The following is a 19,103-nucleotide window of genomic DNA, read 5'->3' as shown; positions in this document are numbered from 1 at the left end:
AGTAGCGGCATAATGGTTTTCTATAAAACTGACAACAGTGATTGCGACATTTAGGGGGAAAATGGATAAAAACATGTACTTGTTTGATTATGTCAATGGGATCCGCCCTCGTCAAAGCGATGTTTGGAACTATTTGAGGCTCCATTTCCCGGAAGTAAAATTGTATAATGGATCCTTATGGGAGTGTCGCAACTCTGTTTTTTACATGGCTCTGGCTAACCCTATTTGTAACCCCAACTTCGTGGTCAACGTGGACTCTAGCAGAAACTAGCTAGTTGGCCAAATTTCTCAAGCACAATAACTTAGCCGAAATTGGGAAGAGTAACGTATAGGAATAACTTTATGTAACAAGCTATGCACGTTGTTGTCTAAGCTTTGTTGTGGCGTGTTTTAGGAGAATTGTTACTGCTTTGTTGTGACATACAGCCAGGCGTGCTCACATCTTGTAACCCACAGACAATGAGGGCATCACTGGTAATGCGTCACTGGCACATGGTCTATAAGCGAACCCTATTCATAAGCCTCACTTCAACCTAGCCCCAACCTCCCTTGCACATGATCTACAGCTAACCCTTTTTGTAACCCCAACCAAGTGGATCTTGGTTTGATCAAACCCCAGGGTTTTTTTGAGTAAACCCTGTTTTACACCAGGTGCACCTGCGGCCAACAAGTCAACACAGTGATACACAGGCGTTAAAGTCAAGCAGCGAGTGCACACCAGTTTCAAAGTGGCTGCATTTCAGACGCGTGCCCGAATCGGTAAAACGCGACGCACCCAAAAAGAACGGCAGTTTATTATTTGTCACGAGATGCAAACCTCCTGCGTCAGTTGTACTAGGTAGGATCGGGCAGACCGGTAGTGACTCATGTAAAAATAGTGGATCCGGTCGATTTTCAAAATAGGATTCAATTACCATTTAAATGTATTTTTGCGTGGCGTTTTAACTTGAGAAGATTCATCAATAAATGGGAATCCACAGGAAAAACAGGGGGAAAAAGTTGAGCAACACATGATGTATGAATGGCAAATTGATGTAAATAACCGTTACTCTCGGGTGATCTTGCAAACTTTGCATTAACCGATCGAGCCCCTCCAACAGACACTCTGCTCGTAAAACACATCCTGTGTGAAGAGGTGGGTGAGTGTCTGCAGTGCATCTGGTGTAAAACAGGGGTAAGGGTATGTTAAAGGGTTCGGCAAAGGTTAAGACACGCAGGACCCTATTTTTGTACGCTGTTTAATTAAAGCGAAGTGGTGTTTTTATTCCAGTCTTTATTCCATTTCCTGCAACTGCTGGTCATCTGTCTAATAGGAGAAACTGATTTGCTCAGTGGAGGTTGACTCGCACTGTGTATGAGGAAATGCAACAGTTTTGTACAGTACACTTTAGCAAGGTTAAGAACCACTGCCCTAACCTTAACAACCCCTCCGACAACAAGGCGTTATGTGGAAGCTAACGACAGTCCCTGACAAAAGTCTTGTTGCTTATCCGTTTTGTAGAAACAATTGCGAATAACCTGACTTCTAATTATTCAGTTGGTTTCAGAAATGGCTCATATGAAAGCTAAGACCCTCCCAAATGATGTTTAATGTACAAAAATATATTTGTTTTACTGAAAAAAGATTGATCATTTAATGAAGACATAAAGGTCAAATTTTGGCAAGACAAAAGTTTTGTCGCCTACAGAAATTAGTGTGGAAATTGAACAAAAAATGTACTTCAACTACAAAAATATGGTACATAACATAAGCCAATTAAATACTGGTGCTGTGAGATCCAAATTTAATATTTTGTATGACTTCTATGGGCTTCGGCAAGGATTCATACAATTTATTGATGAAGTCATCAGGAACATCAAAGAAAGCAGTCTTGCATGCCTCCCAGAGTTCATCAACATTCTTGGGTTTCGTCTTCCATGCTTCCTCTTCCATCCTACCCCAGACATGCTCAATGATGCAGGCTATTTATCTCTCAGGGTGCAGACAGTTAAAAAACTGTGAATTGAATAATTAAAAGTCAGGTTATTAGCAATTGTTTCTACAAAATGGATAAGCGACAAGACTTTTGTCAGGGACTGTAGTTGGCCAATGATTTTTAAGCTTTGCGGAAATTGGATAGTGCAAATCTGGGAGATGTTTCGGAATACATTTATGTAACAACTTAAGTGCATTATAGTTGGCGCTTTGTTGTGACGTGTATCAGGAGCTTTGTTAACGGTTTGTTTTGAGGTATGGCCAGACTTGCCTCAGTCTTGCACGCCATTCTTAAGTCAATGGCTGCCATTGACGGCGCTACATGTCCAATCCGTTTGAAGTGGGAGGGTTGGCAGCGAGTAAATGAACGCCGCGTCCCCTCCTACTTAAAACAGATTTGACATCTAGTAGTGATAAACTCAAGTCACGGCAAAAGGATGAATAGAGCCACATGATGGATCGTCTATCACCGTCAATGGCACTGAAGGAGTTAACAACACCTAAAGAAATTGCAGGGAACCCGTCACGGGTGGTAAACGATAATTCCAGCTGTGGATTGTAGCCCTCATTCTGGCTAATTTGCACTCGGTATTTACACGACAACAACTACTGTTTGCAATTTCGCCTCATGTTGTTTGTACCTTTGTAACACGGCTGCTCGTTTATTGCTATTCACAGGATAGAAACAGCTCCATAAATCTGACTCATAATGAGAATGAAACAATCCAAAAGAATAAAAAAGTCGTCCCAAATCATAAAATTTTACAGTCATTCAATCTCTTCAAATGATTTTAACAAAATGTAGCAGACGGTTCAAATTCAAGGCCACTTCTTGAAGTGTAGTCGCAAAGTCAGACAGGTTTTTGTTATTTTTTATGCACGGCGGGTGATTCAGGGGAGCGTAAACCGGGCATCCGGAATAGAGGTTTGGGGGTCAACAGCTCAGCACAATCCTCCCCTCTTTTCAGCCCCCGCTGAGGAACCCCATTTTAAGAAACTGAGCCCCCAGCTGCGGACAGCGAGCTGGAAATGACACAAGAAGACGGGGCAGAGTAAAGACACGGCGGCCGTGTTTAGAAAGGAAACGGAGACCCCCTTGACTGGAGAATGAAATGCATACGGATGGAAAAGAAGAAAAATGCTCCGCTCTCGTTGTCCTTGTGTGTCACGCATTCCACGCTCCGTGTTGTGATCACAGCATCCGAAAGTGATATCATGTTTTAGCTGTAAATCTGTCAAAAGTTTGCGGACAGTCTACTTTCTACGTGTTTATCGAGTTTAGTGTTAATTCAACACGGGCATTTGAGGATGTTTCGCGCTTAACTCATTCGTTCATTCGCCCCCTCCCATTCAAAATTGGATTACATTTCAAAGCGTTATTATTTAATGAATTTTTTGGGGATTGGATGTTCATCCATCAATGGCAGCAAATGAGTTAACAACTTCTAAATGATTGGCAAGTTGTTGTTTTAAAAAGTGGCACTAAAATGTTTTCTTTTTAATTAACATAACCTTTGATGCCATTCTACCAAGTTTGCAAAACAATTTGCAATGAAAGTCACCAAAATAGAATATTCAGTACCGTATTTTTCGGACTACAAGTCGCACCTCAGTATAAGTCGCACCAGCCATAAAATGCCCAAAGAAGAAAAAAAAAAAAAACTTATATAAGTTGAACCGGAGTATAAGTCGCATTTTGGGGGACATTTACTTGATAAAATCCAACACATAGAACAGATCTGTCATCTTGAAAGGCAATTTAATATAAAAATACAATAGAGAACAACATGCTGAATAAGTGTACAGTGCATGAACAACGAAATGCGAATATACTGTCCTCACCAGGACGCTACGGCTCGGTCCTGGCTATGCAGCGAGCTAAACTCCCAAATGACGATGCTTGACGTCCGTATAATTTGCGGAATCAATTTCGTCCTCGATACCAAACAGGTTCGCATCAACGTAAATAAATGATAATTAGGTGCTGTTACAGCAATGACACAAACAGTTAGCATGCGTTCGCTAGCATTAGCACATCGTTCAAACAACCACACAACTGGCTTTAAGTGTCCGATGGCGGGTGGAAAACACACAACAACAACAGAAAAGATGATACACACTGGCGTTGCCTCTGTAGAGATATTTTACAAGCATAAACAATGAACGTAGGTTCGCAGCCGTGTTTCTCTCTCGCTAACTCGCCCACTCACTCAGCTGCGTAGCTGTCCGTCTTTTTCTGGCGTGTGAGCGGTTTTATTCACGTAAACAAGTGCGAGTGCGCCCTCACGTGGGTGTGAAAGCGCCACAAACTAAAATCATGCATTTCAATATAAAAAAGTTAATAATACAGTTGAACACACATTGCCAAAGGCAGAACGCGAACAAGGTCATAGCTATTAAGAGTTATTCAGATAACTATAGCATAAAGAACATGCCAACAAGTTTACCAAACCATCAGTGTCACTCCAAAACACCAAAATAACATGTGAAATGATATCATAATGTGTTAATAATTTTACACATAAGTCGCTGCTGAGTATGAGTCGCACCCCTAGCCAAACTATGGAGAAAAACTGTGACTTATAGTCCGAAAAATACGGTATTTTAAATTTCACCTCTTTGCACTGATTGGCTGTCGGTGGAGGGATCGAAAGCTCGTGGGCATTGGCGATTCGTGTGGTGACGTTGACAGATCATGGAGACGCGGCCTACAATTGTTTTTCAATGGAAACAATCTTTGCTACTTCACAATCATACAAACATAAAAATCACTTGACACTTCGTGTGCAGGTGCACACTGTGAAGTTTTTTTTCCAGTCACGAGGAAAGCTTTTGATATGACTTCCTGGTTACAAAATGCTTATATTAACCTCAACAAAAGATTCACTCACTTGATGCCAACACATTCACACGTTGCGTCAAGGCTGAAGGTCATCGTCCTCTTGCAGGTGTCAGGAGGTGATGCATAGTAGATAGAATTTTTTTTTTAAATAATGAAGTTGATCAAGGACCAGGCGAAGAGCCTGATGTTTGCTGGCATGCAACTAGAAAAAAAGGGCCTTTCGGCCAGCTACTGTTGATGGCAAACGGCTTTGGGGTGGAAGTTACGGGGGGAAAAAAGTGACAAAGATAGGAACTAGTCCCACAACAAAATATTGTACTAAACCACAGCAAATGCATGCATGTAGTATGGATTTAAATCATGCTTTCTACATTCTACTGTATACCGTCTACATTCTATTGTATACCGTATGCTTAACGCGGCACATTTTAGAATGTGGAAGTGGAAAGCGCCACACTGCTTTTATCAGTGCTCAGCACTCCTAATATTAGCAGGTGGACAGGAATAAAAAATATGGAAGGTACCTGCATAATAAGGTAGGGTGTGACATCACACTGTGACCAATTTCAAAACTGTAGAACCATAGACTTCACTATCAGTTGACAGGACACAAGGCTCAGGGTCGATCCGTAGTGGGCCTATTTTCAAAAACTTAAAATTCAAATGTTTTCAAAACCAAAGCCGCTAGGGACCTAAAACAAAAACAGGCACCTCCCTTAGGCATATAAGTCCCCATTAGCAGCGACATCAAAAAATTCAGTCGTTCCCTAATAAAATCCAGATTTTTTATTTTTATTTTTTTTAAACATATACTGTAAGTATAAAAAAATCTAATCACTATAAAATTCTCAAATTTTATACCAGATGCACAAAAATCACCAACTGCAGAGTTAATTTTCAGTATCAACAGCAATATTTTACATATCATATAGGTTTTTGCCCTAAATAGCGATTTTTTTTTTTTTTTTTTCATTTTTTGCAAGTTTTCCACAGCTAATAAATCACTCGATTTTCACATCAGAAAATTAATACTTGAGGAAAGCATGTAGAATTATCCTAATTTTACTCAACAGAAGCAAAATTTGCATTTTTCTATATACAATCACAACTTTTTTATTCCGATGTTACTATTGCCTCAGCACCTCTTGCTGGCTATCTGGCCCTTGTAATTTATAGATTTAAATGTTACATAAAATAAAACACGTAAAAGGCGAATATTTTTTTTTCTTTTTTTTACGGACACAGAAATGTTTAAATTACAATTTTTTTTTTTTTTTCCCAAAAACGTTCAGTTGGCCGAAAATTACCTGATCATTTCAATGTAAAATTACACTATTGTGTATGGATATAAAAAGAACAACATGGCGGCCATCACAAAACAAAGAGCTTTTTAAGTTAAATTCTTGTAAATAAATACTTACATCCAGGAATTTCTATAGATATGAACATAAACGGTCTAGATTTTTGGTTAAAAGCAACAACAACAGCAAAAAACGGGTTGTTATCATTCATTTTACATAAATATTTCAAGCTAAAGTTACGCAATTGTGTAAATTAACTACATTGAAATGTTACATAAAAAAAATAAAAAAAACAAGTAAAAAGCGATTTTTTTTTTTTTTTTTTTTTTTTTTTATGGACTCAGAAATGTCTAAATTACTAATTTTTTGCCAAAATCGAACAGTTGGCCAAAAATTACCTGATCATTTGGATGTAAAGTTACGCTATTGTGTATGGAAAGAAAATACAACATGGCGAGTATCACAAAACAAAGAGCTTTTTAAGTTGCAAATTCCTGTAAATAAATGCGTTCTTCCTGAAATTTCTATAGATATGAAGATAAAACAGTCTAGATTCTTGGTTAAAAGCACAAAAAAAAACGTGCAGTTATCATTAATTTTATGTAAATATTTCAAGCTAAAGTTACGCATTTTTTTTCCCATTCATTTTTTTACACAAAGTTTCAAAGTGCATGCACGGTGCTATTTCATATAATAATTAACTTAAATCCTCGACCAAATCACTCTTGAGACACTTCTGTCTGCTTGTATGCAGTAAAACTTTTGTCCTTTTTCCACCTAAATCCGGCATTTGAAGCAGCATGTGTTTGAGTTTATCACAGTGAACGCCACCTCAACACTCTGCCTGGGTCGCCCCCCTCCGGGAAGGCGTGGCACAATGTCTGTAGGAGGTGTCTAGTCAACTGATGATAAGCTCTATGGTAGAACGGTTTTACACGATTTCAATCAAATAACACATAACACACTTCAAGCAGGGCATACACCCAGTTCGGCTTATAAATGTATCTTATGCATGAAACGGTCATAATGCTGGAAAATGACTTGAGTGCCTCTTTAACGGTGTTTATTTAGTATCAGTTTAGTAGTTTTTTTTTTTTTTAAATAAAGGCCGTAATATCCAATGAGGTGTAAATTGGAACGAAGGTCTTTATTTGAAGCTTTGCATCTAAGCAAATGAAAGAATTCCACTCCTTCACGCTGCACTTGGATTGAAACAGAGATTTCAAGAAAAATCATGATTTTTTTTTTACATCAATCGAGGAAAGTTAGTCAACTAACCAAAGTTAATCTTGGTATGTTGCTGCTGTGACTATTGACGCAGTTACAGCGCTCATCAATCAAGCCAACGTTGGACTGGAGGCCGTTTACGCACCGATATCAATCTGCGTCATATAAATCCCTGAGTCATCACGTGCTGAATCCTTCCCCGTTGTATCAAACGGAAAACGGGGAAAGGAAAAACAAGGCGTGATTTATATAAGGCGATTATGAGCGGCACGGCAAAGAATCTTTGCCACTAAAGCCGTCTTTGCATTTTTGCTCTTTTGTCTGAAAATCCCTGTAAAATCAGCCTGATTCTCCGTTTGTCTTCCAGCGTTTTGCCATTCACAAGGAGATTGTTCTCCTGTGTACATAAAGCAATGTTGGGAAATCATAAAGGAAATGTTCCTAGTTAGTATAAAGTCATAACCACAGACCTTTGAATTAAACAGTTTACTTCAAATAAATGCCTGACAAATTTACAAAATGTGCTGTAAATTTTTAAAATCAAAATACGTGGTATTGTACTTCGAATGCTGCAAATAAAAATGAACACAAACAAAGTAAAACCCTGACTTCAAATAAACATTAACATGACGTACTTTTTACACTTTTAATAAGTTATTCCACCATAAAATATTGGTCAATTCAAATATATGGCTGACTTAAAAAGTACAATTCAGAACTTCATTTTAAAATTTCTTTCTTTTTATTTTATTTCTTTTCGGGTTGAATTAATTGTAAACACATATAAATGCTGTATGCTGAAAGAAAGAAAGAAAGAAAGAAAGAAAGAAAGAAAGAAAGAAAGAAAGAAAGAAAGAAAGAAAGAAAGAAAGAAAGAAAGAAAGAAAGAAAGAAAGAAAGAAAGAAAGAAAGAAAGAAAGAAAGAAAGAAAGAAAGAAAGAAAGAAAGAAAGAAAGAAAGAAAGAAAACATACAGGGTGTTCCAAAATGGCTGACCACATTCTAAATGCCCCTATCTCGGAAACTACTTGATGGATCTTAATGAAACTAAATACACTTTATGTTAAATGTCTTAAATTTTATTGGTTAAATTTACAAAGGAAAGTACAAATATTTGTTGGTTCTATGGCAGATTTTCATAAATGTTCAATATGAGTGCCGCCTGTGACACTGCACACGTCAACTTGGTATTCGAGCTCGTGCCAAACTCGCCGTAGCATGTCTTAGGTAACAGTTTCCAGTGCAGCTGTAATTCTCTGTTTTGTTGTTTAGTTGGTGCCTTGTTTGCAAAATTTTTGAAGATGGCACACTACACTGTCTTTGGTGACTGAGTCCGAGCATACTCTAACACGCAAAATGCCTTTTCTTTTGAAGTGAATGGCATTTCTTAATCTGAAAAGATAGAAACGCCAAACGTTACACACAAAAACTTGAAACGTTTCTACACAAGCTGTGAAAATTTGAGGTCATTCCAACAAAATTGTCAAAATTATTGGCCTACGAAATGGGGTCAAACATTTTGGAACACCCTGTAATTTAAAAAACTTGACTTCTAATAACCAAGTTCAAAATGAACTACGACAGCCTAACTCACTCCCTAAATATCTCATCAGCTCAGTGACATGAAAACTAGGGCTGTCAAGCGATTAAAATTTTTAATCGAGTTAATTACAGCTTAAAAATTAATTGTAATTAATCGCAATTCAAACCATATATAAAATGTACCATATTTTTCTGTAAATTATTGTTGGAATGGAAAGATAAGACACAAGACAGATATATACATTCAACATATGGTACATAAGTACTGTATTTGTTTATTATAACAATAAATCAACAAGATGGCATTAACATTATTAACATTCTCTTAAAGCGATCCATGGATAGAAAGACTTGTAGTTCTTAAAAGATAAATATTAGTACAAGTTATCGAAATTTTATATTAAAACCCCTCTTAATGTTTTCGTTTTATTAAAATTTGTAAAATTTTCCATCAAAAAATAAACTAGAAGCTCGCCGTTGTTGATGTCAATAATTACACCATGCTCACTCATGGTGTAACACATAAAATCAGTTGGACCCAAGCGCCAGCAGAGGGCGCCAAACACCAAAAACCAAGTAACAAGCGAACATTAAACTGTACTGTCATTTTAATCCGTTTGAGCGGGGCATGTGCGTTAATTGTGTCAAATATTTTAACGTGATTAATTTAAAAAATTAATTACCGCCCATTAACGCGATAATTTTGACACCCCTAATGAAAACACAACTGAAGAGCGCACATGCCCTCTACTGGCTCGGAGGTCAGAACCTACAGACAACAATAAGCAATAATTGCAATTAATTATTGTAATAAAGAAATGATGAACAACTGACATCAAACAAATGAGGTACTTTTAACACTTTTGAAATTACACTTCACTACAAAATATGCATCAATTCAAGCAAAAAAAAAAAAAAAACGACTTCAACTAAACACCAGACTTCAATACACTTTCAAAGAAAGTTACAGAAGTAACGTCATTGTCATGTCTTGTGCAACAAAGGACCAAAACAGGAAATTGGTGGGAAAAACTCCATCGTTCTGCCATTTACAGGTGCGTAAAAAGCACTGTTAGGTGGCAAAACTCCATGCCAACTTCTTTCCACTTTCTGCAATGATGCTATTTATACAAAACCGCGAGAAAACCACAAGAATAAGTCTGTCATTTACGGGAGGTGGAAAAGACTCCTCAATGCGGCGGCCACATCCAAGCATCAAAGATTTTTTTACGTGCTTAACTCATTCACTGCCATCGACGCCCATTGCCGTCGATAGCTGCCAGCGCTGTGAAAAGTGCGCAGCATGCAATAGAAGTCGGCATTAAAATTTGATGAATTGTGGGGGATTGGTTGTTCATCCATCAATGTCAGCAAATGGGTTAGCACATCCTGAGTGACAGGGAAGTCGTTTTATAGTTAAAGTGGCACTAAAATATTATCCAATCATATACAGTATGTTCTGGAAGTAGTTTCATTACCTGAAAAATCTGTTAGTCGAGACACGTTTTCCATGTCCCGAAATTTTCGGATTATAAAGGGCACCTGAGTATAAGCCGCCACCCACCAAATTTGACACGAAAACGGTATTTGTTCATAGATAAGCCACACCGGACTATATACCGCAGCTGTCTTCACTGCATTATGGGATATTTACACCAAAATCTATCAACCGGTAACAGTTTATTTGACAGCGCCGTCATAAGAGTGTCATAAGACCGTCATAATTATGACATGACTTTGTCATGAGCATTAATGAATGCTTATGACAGATATTATTTAGTGTCATCTGGGAAAGTATCTCAGTTTTGAATGGATGTAGAGGATCCGAGCTGGTCAAATATTGAGCTAGTGACAAAATATGCCATGTGACACTTAATGCCATCTGTCATAAGCATTCAATAAGGCCCATGACAGTGTCATGTCATAATTAGAGGTGGGAACCTCTTGGTGCTTTACAATACGATTTGCGATATTAAGCTCACGATAACGATGATCTCACGATATGGCGATGCAACGATTATCGATATTTTGGTCAGGAAATTATTCTAAGATATTCTACAAAACGACTAATAAACAGAAAACAAGCTATCTTTTTCCTTTGAGGACTTTCTTAACCTGAAAATTCTCTAAGTAGCGGTACCAATGTACATATAACCAGGCCCGGAGTGCCTAATCGGGAGGATCGGGACACTTCCTGGTGGGCCGGCCTGACGTTTGGACCGGTCGTAATATTTTTAATTGGGCTGTTAGTTAAACTCATTAATAACGGCATTAACGCAACCCCCCTTTGCGGAATAAATTATTTCCCTTCTAGCATCCCGTAGTTTGGAATTCAAGAACCTGCGATGCGCTCCCAATGCCGCCAGTTTTGGGGGAGAGTATCGTCCTGTTGACTTGATCCTACGGTAAAACTTAATGTTGCACACAGAGGCTCGGGGTGAAATCCCCTTGGCCGGCGAAACGTAACTTTGTCTTTTTTTAGACCAAAACGTGTGCTTCTTTTGCGGCCGCCCGAAGCTCACTATTTTGGGGCAGAAAGACAGAGGATTGGGGCGAAATCCACGTTCTCAGGCAAAACATAACTTTGGCATTTTGACCCAAAACATTGCACTCTGAGGTGAACTGATGGGTGCGAACTACCCCGAAATGCACAGATGTTCGAACTGTATAAGTTCTTTGGGAGACAGCCGTTTGGTGAGTTCAATCTTTTTATCTTTCCCATTTAATTTTTTTGTCATTTTATTCCATAAATAATATGAAACTACTGATAACCAATTATATATTACATTATAGTATATACTAGGGGTGGGAACCACATGGTACCTGACAATACGATACGATTTCAGATATGAAGCTCACGATAACGATGATCTCACGATATAGTAATACAGCGATTATCGATACATTGGTCAGGAAATCATTTTACAAAACAACTAATAAAGAGAAAAACAAGCTATCTTCATCCTTCTGCTGTAAGTTTACGTCCAATCTATTTGAACTGGGAGGCTGGCAACAAATGAAGCCCTCCCACTTCAAGCAGACCCCTCCCACTTCTATAGCCAGGAGTGGCAGTCAATTATTGCCAGGCAAGGAGTCATTTTGGGCCATTTCAGGTCATTACCTGTTGATTTTCAGTCACTTCCTGTTGATTTTGGGGCATTTTATGGGCACATCCTGTTGATTTTGGGTTATAGAGCAGGAAGTGAGCCGGGAATCCCACAAATGAATAGGCAGTGAGTCAAACTCAAAAGGAAATGCCCTAAAATGAACAGAAAGTCACCTGTAAATTACCTAAAAATCGAAAAGAGTGACTGTCAATGGCTGCCATTGAGGTAACTGAAACACTGTTATGTAGTAAGATTTTGGTTCCTTCTTTTTCTTTTTTTTTTAAACATTGATACCTTTTTAAAACGATATCTCGATTCTTGGCATGAGAGTATCGATAACCTTTTGGGATGCAAAGTATCACGATATATCACCATTTATATATTGTCACACCCCTAGTGTATACAGTACTCATTGAAAAATTTGAAAGTTGTTTCATTTTGGCAATTTAACATAAAAGATTAAACCAACAACATTGTACGTCAATTTGCATGTAATGGCTCGTCTCAAGCAGTTTGAAGATTTTTCAGCTAATTATAACCACAAACTTAAAAGAAAAAAATAAATAAATAAAATTGAATACGATGAAAAGCTTAAGTTGTGTACACTGTTGCTACATGTGTAATTCAAAACCCGAGCCTTTAAAAAGTCAGTCTAATATATAAGGTAAAATTATAGATAGTACCCAAAAAATAAAATGGTAACTCCACACAGAACCCGTGCTTGAGCCCTTGATCTCAGAACAGTCAGCAGACATGCTAGCCGTTCCTCCTTTGTGCCTCCATTTTTACAACTTATTTGGGGGAAATACATGTTTAATTCATCTTTACAAGTGTAAAGTAAAACTATTTTCTTGTATCTAATGAGGCTTAAATTTGAACAATGTAAGGTAAAGACATTGTGCTACTGTGCTAATAGGTGTATCTAAAAATTAAAATATATAATTTTTGCATTTAAAAAAATGCCACTAATTGCAAGTTTACTATTGACAGCATGTGATTAATCGCAATTATTATTACAACATTTCTATAAAGTAGGTCATGATATAAAGTGGGCATGTCTGTAGCATGAAACTCCCGGGCTGAAAATGAGTCCCCCTCCGGCCCTGTATATAACCTTGAGTGGCATTTTACAAGGTTTGTACAACAATTTGTGTGGAAAGTGCCCAAAATTCCATTTTTCAAGTTGGTCCTCTTGACAAAAGTGGAATTCTCATTAATATGCAGCTGACCAGAACCAATTTGAATATTCAAATATATAAATTTAAACTCCTTCCTCTGATTGGCCATCGGTGGAGGGCTTGAAAGCTCGTAGGCATTTGCAATGTGTATGGTGACTTTGACGCTTTACAGAGACATGGACTACAATCGTTCTTCAATGACCCTAAGCTTTGCTATTTCAAAATTATACCAAAAAAAAAAAATTGTTACTCACTGTGTTAATGCCATTTATGGAAAACCGCAAGAATCAGACAGATATGAAAAGGCTCCTCAATCCAAGCGTTGGATTTTTTGAGTTCAGCTTGTACTGACTTGGAGCAATGTCGAACAAAATCGTCAGAATAAAATGCGCCTTTTCCTGAAAACGTAGACGCCCGTCTTGTACAGTATGACAAAAGTAATTTGTTTAGAATCATTCGGGCACCGGGCAAGGCAAGTGTTCCATTTAGATAACTCAGGATTCTATTGTTCCAGAACACTCGCCACCTCCCCCATTCTTTTCCCGATCCGCCACTGAAAGTCTACCTTGTATTTGTCACTCTGTCTGAGGGCAGCTCATTTTTCACTTGCCATCAGCTTTACCTTCACTTTCTGCTTAGTCATGCTTCCCTCTTTGATTCCGTGCACCATCCATCCGCATTAACATTTTGATGACTTTTTTTTTAAGCCCCTGAATGTGCTGTGCATATGCAGCACGAAGCCATCACAGCGATTACCTGCGCGTAGCTTTTTCGTTTTTTGTTGTTGTACCTCGGCGGGAGAGGCAGGACGTTACGGTTTGAAGATGTCTGGTTATTTTTGTTATTGTTTGCTTGATGTGCAACGTTTAACTCGTTCACTACCGTTAACAACAATAGACGTCCAATCCATTTGAACGCCGGGGCAGGCGGCGAAGTTCATTTGCCTTCAAATAGATTGGATGTCTAAAAGTCATAAACTCATGTAAAGTACAACATTCATTCATCCGCTGCCTGTCCTTTGACCTCAAAATGGATTGGACGTCTATTGCCGTCAATGGCAGCCAACGAGAAAGCTATCCATTTTCGACAGTATCTTGTAATCTTACTCTCACGTAAATGTTATTGATGTCTGTATTGCAAAATAAATAAGTTTTTCTTGTCCAACACGAAAGAATAGTCTCTATTTAGTGACGCCATAAAAGCTAGACATTTCTGTGCCATTCTGTTGTCCGCAGCTGTGTGACATCTGTCTGTCCTTGTGTCCGTCTGACGGTACGCTTCACTGCCTGTGCCCCCCTCCCTCCCCTTTGCGTTTGCGTAGGAGGGTCCTTACGTGATGCTCAAGAAGAACTGGGAGATGTACGAAGGCAACGACCAGTACGAAGGCTACTGTGTGGACCTGGCGTCCGAGATCGCCAAACACATCGGCATCAAGTACAAGATATCCATCGTGCCCGACGGAAAGTACGGCGCCCGGGACCCGGAGACGAAGATCTGGAACGGCATGGTCGGGGAGCTGGTGTACGGGGTGAGAAGGAACAATTTGAAGTGATACTCATATGAAACCAGACAGATGAGTCAGAGATTAAAAAGTGTCATGAGATTAAACCCGGTGTTTTGTCAGATTGGCATACATATATGATTACATAGCGCTTTCCCGCACATTAAATGTTGCTCAAAGTGCTTTAAAATACTTGTTCATCTATACAGTGGGGCGAATAAGTATTTAGTCAACCACTAATTGTGTAAGTTCTCCCACTTGAAAATATTAGCGAGGCCTGTAATTGTCAACATGGGTAAACCTCAACCATGAGAGACAGAATGATTGATTTTTAGATAATTTATTTGCAAATCATGGTGGAAAATAAGTGTTTTGGTCAATACCAAAAGTTCATCTCAATACTTTGTTATGTACCCTTTGTTGGCAATAACGGAGGCCAAACGTTTTTCTTCACTAGGTTTTCAAACACTGTTGCTGGTATATTGGCCCATTCCTCCATGCAGATCTCCTCTAGAGCAGTGATGTTTTGGGGCTGCCGTTGGGCAACACGGACTTTCAGCTCCCTCCACAGATTTTCTATGGGGTTGACATCTGGAGACTGGCTAGGCCACTCCAGGACCTTGAAATGCTTCTTACGAAGCCACTCCTTTGTTGCCCTGGCTGTGTGTTTGGGATCATTGTCATGCTGAAAGACCCAGCCACGTCTCATCTTCAATGCCCTTGCTGATGGAAGGAGGTTTTCACTCAAAATCTCTCGATACATGGCCCCATTCATTCTTTCCTTTACACAGATCAGTCGTCAGCCTCAAAGCATGATGTTTCCACCCCCATGCTTCACAGTGGGTATGGTGTTCTTTGGATGCAATTCAGTATTCTTTCTCCTCCAAACACGAGAACCTGTGTTTCTACCAAAAAGTTCTATTTTGGTTTCATCTGACCATAACACATTCTTCCAGTCCTCTTCTGTCATCCATATGCTCTGTAGCGAACCACAGACGGGCCTGGACGTGTACTTTCTTCAGCAGGGGGACACGTCTGGCAGTGCAGGATTTGACTCCCTGGCGGTGCATTGCGTTACTCATAGTAGCCTTTGTTACTGCGGTCCCAGCTCTCTGTAGGTCATTCACTAGGTGCCCCCGTGTGGTTCTGGGATTTTTGCTAACCGTTCTTATTATCATTTTGATGCCACAGGGTGAGATCTTGCATGGAGCCCCAGATCGAGGGAGATTATCAGTGGTCTTGTATGTCTTCCATTTTCTAATAATTGCTCCCACAGCTGAGTTCTTTACACCAAGCGTTTTACCTATTGCAGATTCAGTCTTCCCAGCCTGGTGCAGGTCTACAATTTTGTCTCTGGTGTCCTTCGACAGCTCTTTGGTCTTGGCCATAGTGGAGTTTGGAGTGTGACTGACTGAGGTTGTGGACAGGTGTCTTTTATACCGATAATGAGTTAAAACAGGTGCCATTAATACAGGTAACAGAGTGCAGTCTGGTTAGACCTCGTGAGAAGAAGTTAGACCTCTTTGACAGCCAGAAATCTTGCTTGTTTGTAGGTGACCAAATACTTTTTTCCACTCTAATTTGGGAAAAAAAATTCTTTAAAAATCAAACAATGTGATTTTCTGTTTTTTTTTTCACATTCTGTCCCTCATGGTTGAGGTTTACCCATGTTGACAATTACAGGCCTCTCTAATCTTTTTAAGTAGGAGAACTTGCACAATTGGTGGTTGACTAAATACTTATTTGCCCCACTGTACATTTAATAGTGGATTGTGGATAAATTGCAGAGAGGACGTTCCCAGAGGCTGTGGTTCGATTCCCCACTCTGGTGACCTTGTCGAAGTATCCTTGAGATAGATACTGAACCTCACGATGAACTTGAAGCTGCATAACAACTAGCTACAGTGGTTTGAAAAAGTATCTGAACCTGTTGGAATTTCTCACATTTCTGCTTAAATCACCATCAAATGTGATCTGATCTTTGTCATAATCACACCGATGAAAAAACAGTGTTTGTTTTAACGAAAACCATCCATTTATAGGTTTTCATATTTTAATGAGGATGGCATTCAAATAATGACAGAAGGGGGGGAAATAAGAAAGTGAACCCTCTGCCTAAAGAGACTTAAAGAGCAACTGAAACCTATTTTTACCAAACAATTTAAGTCAGATGTTTGCCCAATCACTGGTGGGTGGTTTGAAGCCGCCCTGCACAATATTAAACACACTTGATAAGAATTGTCTTGTTGAGAAGCATTGTCTGATGTGCATCATGGCTCTCTCAAAAGAGCTGTCTGAAGACCTGTGATCAAAGATTGCTGACTTAAATAAAGCAGGGAAAGGATACAAAACCATCTCTAAAACTCTGGATGTTCATCAATCGACACTCAGAGAAGTTGTCTACAAATGGAGAGAGTTTGGCACTGTTGCTTCTCTCCCAAGGCGCGGCAATCCACCAAAGATGACGCCAAGAGTTCAGCACATAATACTCAGATCACTCAGTTAAAAAAGAACCCTAGATTGTCTGCTAAAAACTTACAGAAATCACTGGCACAGTCCAATATCTCTCTGCACACATCAACTAGATGTAAAACAATGGCCAAGAATAGTGTTCATGGGAGGACTCCACGGAGGAAGTCACTGCTGTCTAAAAAAAACATTGTTGCTCGTTTCGTGTTTGCAAAAAAGGCACTTGGACACTCCACAGAAGTTTTGGCAAAATATTTTGTGGATTGATGAAACCAAAGTTGTATTGTTTGGGAGTAACACACAATGTCATATGTGGAGGAAAAATGGAACAGCTCACCAACATCAACACCTCATCCCCACCGTGAAGCACGGTGGAGGGAGCATCATGATTTGGGGCTGTTTTGCTAACTCAGGGCCTGGACAACTTGCAATCATTAATGGAAGAATGAATTCAAAAATTTATTAGGATGTTTTGCAGGAAAACCTGAGGCCGTCCGTCAGACAGTTGAAACTAAAAAAGTATAGATGCTGCAACAAGACAATGATCCAAAACACAGAAGTAAATCAACTTCAGAATGGTTTCAGAAGAACAAAATACACGTTCTGGAGTGGCCAAGTCATAGTCCAAACTTGAACCCAATTGAGATGCTCAGGCATGACTCTAAAGACAGAGTATAAGTTGCACCCCCAGCCAAACTATGAAAAAAACTGTGACTTGTAGTCCGAAAAATATGGTGCTAATGTTGTGTATTTTATGGAGCCTGTTCAGATACTACACTAACCAATTTGACGTACGCTGAAGGGAATGGGAGATCGACAGGCGGATCGGTGCAACGTCTGCAGTAATGCAGACTCTGTACTGGTCCGTTGTGGTGAGCTGAGCCAAAAGGCAAAGCTCTCGATTTACCAGTCAGTCTACGTTCCTACCTTCAACTATGGTCATGAGCTGTGGATGGATGCATTAACCTTATTTCATATACAGTAGTTGTGTTGTTGCCACCATTTTTTTCTGTAATAAATGCAAATACTTTTACTGTTGTATCGTTTTTTTGTTTTTTTTGTTTTTATAACCATTTGATGACTGTCATTGACATCAATGTTCCATAAATCTGCATTTTAATAAAAAAGAAATAGGTGGTGGCCACACAACCTTATCAAATGCAGTCCATTGCAGACCACACAGATTTAGTGCAAGACTACATCTATCATTTAACAAGTGTTTTAAGTAATATAAAGTGATATTAGCAACATTTAACATGTGGAAAAGCGTAATATGAGGATATTGGCATGCCACTTTGACTGAGTACCAGCTGACATGGTCAGGTTTTGTGCTGACTTTGTTCATATAAATTCTACTGCCTATTTATTAAATGAAGATTTTGGGGGGGGGGGGGACATTTGCGTAGTATACGATTCACTTTCGACACAATAAGTTTTGTGCTTCGCAGAAGAGGTTAGTTGAATATTTCATGAAACAAAATAATCTTTGGGTTTTGAATTACTTTGATTTGGTCGCCAGTACATATTTGTGTACATATCATAGATCTCGCCGGCTCACTTTCATTTTCATTTTCTTGCCGAAAATATTTCAAGAAATCCTCCTATTTGCATGAGCTTTCCAAAATAGCAGAAATATCGAAAAGCCTATTAGAATACAATAGAACTCTTTGGTTAAATAAGTAGTAAAGTGAAATCAATATTTGTTCCACCGCCTTTGGGCTGATTGGAGTTAATCCATCACTCCGAATGGCATCTTTCCGTAATGAAGAGCCTTAAATTTCCCATCAGAGCTCATGCAAAATTAAACACCGTGTCACGCCTTCATTAATGAAATTCCTGTCCTTGCGCTTGGCCATTTGGTGTGGTTTTGAGCACACCTTCACCTCCTCCCCAAATTAACTTCACTAATTTAAGGCACCGCCTGCAATTATGGGATGCGGGAGTTTACTCCAGAGTAAATAC

At 39.1% G+C, this 19,103-nt stretch overlaps 1 protein-coding gene across 6 annotated transcripts in view; it reads left to right on the top strand.

Moving 5' to 3' along the window:
* The window catches only part of LOC130906286 (glutamate receptor 4), a 226,358-nt gene that overhangs the window by 144,375 nt on the left and 62,880 nt on the right, over nucleotides 1-19,103 (top strand). For 5 of the 6 annotated variants that reach the window (XR_009061281.1, XM_057820452.1, XM_057820451.1 and 2 more), the window contains exon 10: nucleotides 14,493-14,699. Coding sequence is in view for 5 of the 6 variants with exons in the window: in XM_057820452.1 (XP_057676435.1) it covers nucleotides 14,493-14,699 (207 nt within the window). In the remaining variant the exon portion in view is untranslated. Of the gene's footprint in view, nucleotides 1-2,943; nucleotides 6,368-14,492; nucleotides 14,700-19,103 lie in introns of those variants that run through there. The other variant, XM_057820455.1, reaches the window with a different exon arrangement.

Source organism: Corythoichthys intestinalis, chromosome 18 (genome assembly GCF_030265065.1).
Source record: "Corythoichthys intestinalis isolate RoL2023-P3 chromosome 18, ASM3026506v1, whole genome shotgun sequence".
Lineage (NCBI taxonomy): Eukaryota > Metazoa > Chordata > Actinopteri > Syngnathiformes > Syngnathidae > Corythoichthys > Corythoichthys intestinalis.
This window is presented reverse-complemented; position numbering and strand designations above follow the sequence as displayed.